Source organism: Aphelocoma coerulescens, chromosome 4A, assembly GCF_041296385.1.
Source record: "Aphelocoma coerulescens isolate FSJ_1873_10779 chromosome 4A, UR_Acoe_1.0, whole genome shotgun sequence".
In the NCBI taxonomy this organism is placed as follows: Eukaryota; Metazoa; Chordata; class Aves; order Passeriformes; family Corvidae; genus Aphelocoma; species Aphelocoma coerulescens.
Window position 1 is genome coordinate 11,420,299 of NC_091018.1, and position 8,163 is coordinate 11,428,461.

Genomic DNA, 8,163 nt, shown 5'->3' on the forward strand with positions numbered 1-8,163 from the left:
TCTCTGCTGGGGCTTGTAAGGGGAAGGTAAAGGCACTGAGCTTTCACTGCCTGGCATTGCAGGCATGCATGGCTGCTTGTAGCATGTTCATCTGGAGGTCACCAGGGGTCTCAACACAGCCCAGCTGCCCAAGAAGGTCCACGGTGGTGGCTTGGCCAGGACCTGGCCACTCTCCATCGGTGTAACTGAGTGGGGCAGGTGCGTTACCTGCACCCCCGGGGTGTTGGCAGTGTCTCAGAGCGTGCTTTGATCCCGTTAATATTTTACAGCCCTACCTGTAGGAAGATGCAGGCGTAGCTGCAGCACAGCTGGCTTTTTAGGATGCCGCTGGCTCCTGGTGGAGGAGCTCCGTGCCTGCTGCCAGCGCCGAGCCAGCAAACATCGTCTGTCTCATGCGGCTTGTCACCGCCACCCGTTGGCTGTGTCCAGCTGAGTGTGTACAGCCAGCCCTGATTGATACTTAATTAGATTACAGCTGCCGCTTAAAAATAGCCATTTTATATAAATAAAATCTTGGCTGGTGTCAAACTGAGCCCTGTGCAGGCCAGGAGTGAGTGGTGCTGCCTCTGCCTGGACAGCCAGGAAGCTCTGCAGGCAGTGCTGGCAGTACTGGCAGTGCTGCCACTGGGACCAGCAGTTCTCCCCACCTGGATGGCTTTTCCCTGCCCTTGCCTCCCTGCTGGCCTGGGTGACACTACATAGAGTCACGTCGGAGCAGCCTGTGGAGCGTTCAGCTCAGGAGCTCTTAAACACGATCATTTTTCTCATGATACCCCACAAGCTTCCTGGGCTTGGCTGCCACCCTTCTGCCAAAGAACACGAAGCATCTCCGAGGGCAGCACTTCCCAACATCAGCCACCAGCAGTCTCACAGCCATCTCAGAGGCAGCTTCTTGGCAGATGAGGGAAAAGGGCTTTTCTTTACCAGCTACTTCTTCCAGCATCTTGCCCTGCCCCAGGCAGGGCTCAGCCATTCCTGTTGCTCAGAGCTGTGAGCCCTCCCAGTCTGGGGATATTTCCTTAAATGCCGCTGTAGAATTTAGCTTATAGTTAAGGTGTTTTGTATAGGTCCTGCTGCTCTTTCTCCTGAGTCTCTTCTGCTCTGCAGAGTCAGGCACTTTGGACAGGGCTGGGAGGAAGGCAGGGAGCAGCAAGAGCCAGACATGAGGCTGGCACTGGAGCAGACATGGGCTGAGCTCCTGTGTCTCCTCTGCTGACAGCAGGCCTGAATGGACCCAAAGCAGGCTGTGCATGTGTCTGCCTGGTGTTATCCCATGCAAAGTGCTGCATTGCTTAGGATAAGGACCCAGCCCTGTGCGGCTGTGGAGCAGGGATCGGAGCTGTTCAAGCAGGAGCAGGAACTGAAGGTGCCTCTTACACAGGGAGCCTGTCACATGGAAACAGGCAGGAAAAAAACCAGGACATCACACAAGGAGGAAGTGGAAATGACAAAACCCAACCAAGAGCTCCTCAGGTGCTGCTTTCCCACATGGGAGGGGCAGATGAGCTCAGCCCCCCTGGGCTGTGGGCTCTTGGCAGCACGAGTCAGCCATCTCCGTTTATCCAGCCAACATTTCCCGCCCTGCACACTTTCAGCCGGTGTTTCCATATTCACTAATTTGCTTCATAGAGGTCTGCATTTGCTTATTTTCTGCTGCAGTTGCCTGGACTGGGGAGTTCGAGATGCAGCAGTTCTGGGGAGTGCAGCTAAGCACGATGCCTCCGAGCACAGCCCCTGCAGCGCCAGCCGCGGGAGCTGGAGAAGCCACCGCCGGCAGGGAAGTGGCTGGGATGGCTGGCAAAACCTCCTCCATGGATCCAGCCTGGGGGTTTTTGCTTTGCAGATGTGCACAGAGACCCGCCAGGCACGGGGGCTGCCAGGGATCGGGGCCCACAAGCGTTGTTTGACCATGAGAAGCCACAGTGGCTGGTGTGGGGGCTTCCCTCTGTTAGTGCAATAGGGGGGTCCTGCTGGATCAAACCCACCCAAGTCCATAAAGCTACTGCAGGTGCCTGTGGTGCACCAAAGTGGGAGATTGGCCTTGCTTTGTTTCTACTGCCTTCATTTAACAGTGAGTGCCGATTACTCAAAGCGATATGGGCAGGACCTGGTAATGTAGAGATGCTCTAGCGTTAACTTAAGGGGATGATCCAGTTGCCTGCAGTGTAAATACTTTGTGGCCAGGAACCCTGCTTTATCGCTTTGTATAGTTTTAAAGTAGTTTAAAGATTGAATAACATAAAATAACATAATATAATGTTATTTATGTTATTTCCCACGTGAAGAACTCCTGTAAACCTTGCAGTATTGAAACTCAGTGAACAAGGCATCTTAGACAAGCTGAAAAACAAATGGTGGTACGATAAGGGTGAATGTGGAGCCAAGGACTCCGGAAGTAAGGTCAGTCGCTGAAGGTCTTTTTGTACTGATTAGCAATCACATTTTGACCCACTGTTTGTTTATACCAAGAATGACTTTCAAAAGTTGCTGTTTACATTTTGAAGGTTGAAAGAAAAGAATAGAAAAAAATAAGTAATTCTCAGACCATGACAGCATTTTTCTTATATGCAGTAACAGACTGTAGTTGTAAGTATGTTTCACTGTGTGAGTATTTTGCTAGAAAAACATGCTAAGAGAAGCCCCCAAAGCCTCCCAAGCTGATGTCTTCATTTAAATGTGCAAGTTTCAGCACAGTCACTGTCAATTGTTCAGGCCAGCATCTTTTCTTATTTTTATTGAAAAAAATATTTTTGTTTCAAAATTATTACTTAGATTCTCTACATGTCAGTTTGGGAAACGGTCACACGCTTGCTAAGGGCACAAATTTTCAGGACAGACAGCTAATAAGGAAAAAATGCCTTTCCTGCCCTATTTGCAAATTCATTTTGAAATTGATTGGATTTAAAAAAAAAATCTAGAAATACTAATGGTGAATCATTACCTAAATATTGTATATTCCTTTTTATACAGCTTTGAACCATTTTGCTGCTGTACTGTCCTGTCATCCACCAGCCATGCTATGGAGCTGTCCAGCCTCATGCAGGACCACTGTAGACCCCAGGGGAGGTCCCACCTCTGAGGTGGATCGGCCCAGTAGCTGCACACTTAAATTGCAGGAAATATTTATTTACACCACTCAGTTAAAAGGAGGATTATTTTAAATTTTTTTTTTTTTTGTGCTTATAGACCCATTGGGAAGAAAAGCTCTGTAAAAGTGCTGGGCTTGTTGGAATGAAGGACATTTTCAAAGGCACCAAGAGGAGGAGGAATCCAGCTCCAGCTGAAATCAGTCACAGTTGAGTGCCTAACTCCCCTGGTGCCTTTGGAAGTGCTCTCTGTAATCATTCAAACAGAAAACTATAATTTCAAAGCACCCTTTCAGTGTCAGAGGACAATTTCAAGTTCCAGCAAAGCCAATAATAAAATTTCATTGATTTCAGTAGGTCTTGAAGTTGCTTAGGGCACAACCCAGTAGCTGTTGTATCAGATAAATTTGGGATTATGGGATATCTGAACACATGGCAGCTGCCAAAAGGAACTGTGATCAAAAAGAGGCATAAATGATTAAGATCTTTAGTTTAAATGGCAGGTTGTTTGCTACAACCACATGTATCCAAACTGCCTGTGAAACACACAGACACTTACAAGGTAGATCATATTTTACTCTGACTATATGCAAATTTAGCTCTCCCTAGAGAGACTCATTAACTGAGCTCTGTCAGCAGTGTCTTCTCTGGGCACAGCCAAATTTCTTTAGCACCTGCCCATCAGGGCACACCCAGGCCAGTGTGGGGTGTCAGCCCAATCTGGGCCGTGCAAGCCAGGAGCTGTTCTTGCCCACAGCCACCCACCCATGCAGCAGCAGAAGGGTTGCAGGTCTATTTAATCCCATTCCAGAACCCTCTTTTTAAAAATGCAAGCTTCTCCCCCATCTGACATGTACTGAAGGAAGATAAACCCTGACCAGTGATTTTTGTGTTACAATGTCAGGTTTCATTCAGTAACTCACTCTCCAGAAGGTGCTAGTTTAGCTCAGGGCTCTGCTACTTGACCTCTAAGTAACTGACCGTCTTTCTAGGGTGGGCTTTTTTCCTTAACTGTTGAAAAAAAAAGGTAGTTAAGTTTAGCAGCATCTCAAGAATTTTACCTACATTGACCAAACCCAAGTGTGTAGTGGTTCGACTTTTTCTAGTTTTGTCATGGCCTGCTGTAAATTCTGCTGTTTTATGCAGCCACTGGCACAGCTTTCCCCCAGTGCCTTTGCTACCAGGGATGCTCGGCCATAGGCAACTTTGCTCTGGGAAGGCCTGGGGAAGTCAGTGTCCAAAATAACCTCATTGCCTTGGAGTCAGCCAGGGTTTCACCCTGACAGAGCAGTCGCTGCTGTGCAGCCCCGAGCTGCGGGGATGGGGGGTCAGCCCTGGTCCGTGGGCCGGACACTGAATGCCATGAGTGTAGCTATTCCAGCTAGGGCTAATGCAAAGTAGCCTGTTGTCAGTCTGTCTGTCTGTCTGCCCCTCACAGCAGAACTAACAGCGTGGCTCGTTTCTCTTAGGACAAGACGAGCGCTCTGAGCCTGAGCAATGTTGCTGGCGTGTTCTATATCCTTGTGGGAGGCCTGGGGCTGGCCATGATGGTGGCACTGATCGAGTTCTGCTACAAGTCTCGGGCCGAGTCCAAGCGAATGAAACTCACCAAGAACACGCAGAACTTCAAACCCGCTCCCGCCACCAACACCCAGAATTACGCTACCTACAGGGAAGGCTACAACGTGTACGGCACAGAAAGTGTGAAAATCTAGGGGTACGGCTGCGGGCCGGGAATAAACCCTCTGGGTTTTCTTCTTTCTTTCCGTTTTAGCTGTCTGTGCTATTCTGTTGTGTGCACCAGGGAGCTGCTGCAAGAGGCTTCTGAAGCACCGTCTTGTGGCAGTTTCTAAGTATCAAGTCATTAAAATTTCTTTCCTGATCAGAAGCAGGATCAGAAAGGTACCATTCTGTTTTACACACTTCATGCTGAAGTGAGTAACTCCTCTCGCCAGCATTGTGCTAGTTCAAATGAAAGTATTTTGTTAATTGCTTTAAAAATCACTATAATCAGAATTCTTATCTCTTGTTGCTGATCTCTTCCTCTATGTTTTGTAAACTATAATCAGGTCAGGTAAGTGCTTTTAGGAAGTTTCAAAAAAAATATACAATAGAACCAAACCTTCTACACTAGAATTCATTATTTCCAAAGCAGGAACAGTAGAGCTGAATTGCTGACAAATGATTCTGAGAAGGCCTGATTAGCCCCTTGCCCACAGCCTGTGCCTCTCCATGGGCTGAGCTCCCCTGCCCCTCGCTGCCAGGCTGTGATGAAATCTTTCTGGTTTTATTTTAGATCTTCACCCTGACAGCATGCAAGATAAAAAGCAGCAGAGAATGTGGCTACTTCATGGATTCAGACCACCTGAGCCAGTTGTACTCTCTCCGAGGTGTCAGGCATGACACGCATTGATGATGGTGCAATGTACTTTTAATAGGAAAAACTGGTATTTTTTCCTTCAGTGCCTTATGGAAGACTCTGAGACTCACAACAATGCAAACCATCACCGAAATATTCTTGCTTTGCTTCAAAGAAGTAAAAGAAAAAGAAGAAGAGAGGAAAAGAAAAGAAAAATACAAGAAAAAAAAAGAAAAAATGAAAGGGAAAAAGAAAAGGAAAGGACTGGTAACAAGATATTGGTACATGAAAAAAAAAAATTCTTGTAAAAAAAGATCAGTGTAACAAAAGCCATTCTTTGATACCACTGCACAGTAACTGAACTTGTGTCCTGAAAGCAACCACAGCTGGTTTCATCAGCCACCCCAGTCGTATCAAATTATGAAACTCCTCCTGACACAAAGCCTCAGAAATCTGCTGCGTGCAAATGCGGACTGGCCTGCCACTGCTTGTATGAGCTGATGTCAAGGTGTTTCAGTATTTACTTACAGTGGTGTGATTTGATTTTTTTTCTGAGCCACTTTAATCTGTCCAGCTAATTTGAGCAATTCTGTATAGCAGCAAAAGGTGTAACACCTGAAGGAAAGAATCTGTGCATTCAAACCAATTAAGGTCAATGACTGTGAATCTGTTAATCCAAAAGAAAGTAATTTGTGGAACTGCATGTCTTGCTTCCAGATCAGTAAATTAATTTCTTGACAAGGTAGCTAAAGTGCAGGCAGAAAATACTGCATTCCTTTTTTTTTTGTTCTATCATCAGGCATACCTACAGGTGCTTTATTAAAATGATATTGGGTGGCTTTTAAAATTTAGAAGAAAAAAAGGAAAAGCTACTTGCTGTTTAGGTTCAGACCATATATCTCTTTTCTTGCTGTGCATTTGCATTTTAATTCACTGTTTAATATCAAGCAATGAAGCAAGAGAAGGGCAGGTTAGGTTTTCCCAGGCCTGCTTCTGCTTCTCCGCAGTTCTCTCCCACCTAGCACTGTGCTCAGCTAATGCTTCTTGGTAATGGTCCTTGTAAAACAGAAGTAAGGAAAGAGGATAGTAACTCCAGTTAGAGCTGCAGTTCCAGAGTAATAGTAAGTGATCTAACATGACTCCTGCTAGTAGTGTTATATTATATCAGCTCCTGCCAACTCTTGTTTCATGCCTGGTGAGAGGATGCTCCTGTCCCTGCCTCTGTGTGAGGGGGACACCGTGCTCCAGCCACCTCTGCTCCAGGAGGGGCTCACTATTACTCACATCCAACATCTTAGACAGCAGCAGCATTTCAGCCTTGAACCTCTGCCTGGAAACTACTTAACTTCATCTCGAAAAATAAAAATTAAAAAAAAAAGATAAAGAAAAAAAAAAAAACCACAAAACTTTAAACATATTGTCAATCCATGGGAAATGTTCAATGGAATATCTGCATACTAATTACCTCTAATCGACAATATGTATTTTCCGTAGTTTATGATAGACTTTTATTTCATCAGTAACATACAATGAAAAAGAAACTCATTTAAACCAGTCTGACCCTTAGGCATTTAGTTTGCTGATGATAGATTTGAACTTTTAATAGGATTTAAAAACAAAAAATCCAAACAAAAAAAAAAAAAAAGAAAAAAGAAAAAGAAAGTCTTGTTAAAAATAAGTATTTCCAACAAAATGTAATATAAAATCATTTTAAAAGCTCGTAGGAGAATAATTTATTGTTCAAGTTTTTAACAAGATTGACAAAAAAATTGTTTTCTTTTCATGAAACTGTGATTTTTTTTCAACTTCTGAACGCGATCACGTCCCCAGCAAGGGCGAGCTAAAGCTGTGCAGTTATGAGTTGTATTTAAAACAAATGTTTTTCTTAAAAGCTGTATAAAAGATGTATGTTTATCAGATCAATTTTTAAGAGTGGAGGCTTCACACCAGTGAAGGGAGTTTGGTAAACGGTTCGATATTTTTTAAACTTGCATGTAAATCTAAAATGTGTTGAGTGCTTACCAATTCCGGCTACCAACTTCAAGCTATTGGAAGTTTGGCAGTAGTCTCTTGATGATTTGTTTTGGTATATTTTTTTTAATTTGTTTTGCTTTAGGGGCTTTGGGGGGGTCTTTCATTTTTCTTTTTTTCTCTCTCTCTCTCTTTTTTTTTTTTTTGTAATTTAAGTTCCTAATTTTGGTCGTTGAAACTGCACTTGAGTGAGCAGAAAAATTGCCAAGCAAACTAATGGCTGTAAAAGCATAAACTGCATGTGTGGGCATCAATTACTGAGCCTCATTTTGATGAGGTGTTGTACAAAGAGTTTTAATACATTTTGTAAATAAAACTGTAAAGAAAAAAATATTAAAGAGCTTACTTCTCTTTTCTTCAGCAGAGAAAGAGTCCCTCCCTACTGCTCTCCCTTTGGCTAGTCTGAGATGGTCCTCAGATATTTACCACAGAACCCTGGAAAGGTTCAGATTGGAAGGGACCTTAAAGATCACCCAGTTCCAACAGCCCCAGCATGGGCAGGAACACCTTTCTCTAGACCAGGTTGCTCAAAGCCTTGTCCCGCCTGGCCAGTTTAGGGGCTCCCACACTGAACTGAGGATGCTGCTGGGAAATGGGTCTTTCTGGTTTGGTAACCTGCAAACCAGCTAATTTTTTATTTTCTTGATGATAGAAGCTGGTTGACCCTGCAAGGTGCAAGGAGCTCCC

At 44.6% G+C, this 8,163-nt stretch overlaps 1 protein-coding gene across 3 annotated transcripts in view; it reads left to right on the plus strand.

The window, feature by feature from the left end:
- GRIA3 (glutamate ionotropic receptor AMPA type subunit 3) overlaps positions 1-7,760 on the plus strand; it is a 147,088-nt gene extending 139,328 nt beyond the window's left edge. The window contains exons 14-16 of one of the 3 annotated variants that reach the window (XM_069015327.1): positions 2,286-2,400; positions 4,556-4,803; positions 5,383-7,760. In XM_069015327.1, coding sequence (XP_068871428.1) covers positions 2,286-2,400; positions 4,556-4,801 — 361 coding nt within the window. In that variant the 3' untranslated portion in view covers positions 4,802-4,803; positions 5,383-7,760. Of the gene's footprint in view, positions 1-2,285; positions 2,401-4,555; positions 4,804-5,382 lie in introns of those variants that run through there. The other 2 variants (XM_069015330.1, XM_069015326.1) reach the window with 2 other exon arrangements.
- Positions 7,761-8,163: the final 403 nt, after the last annotated feature.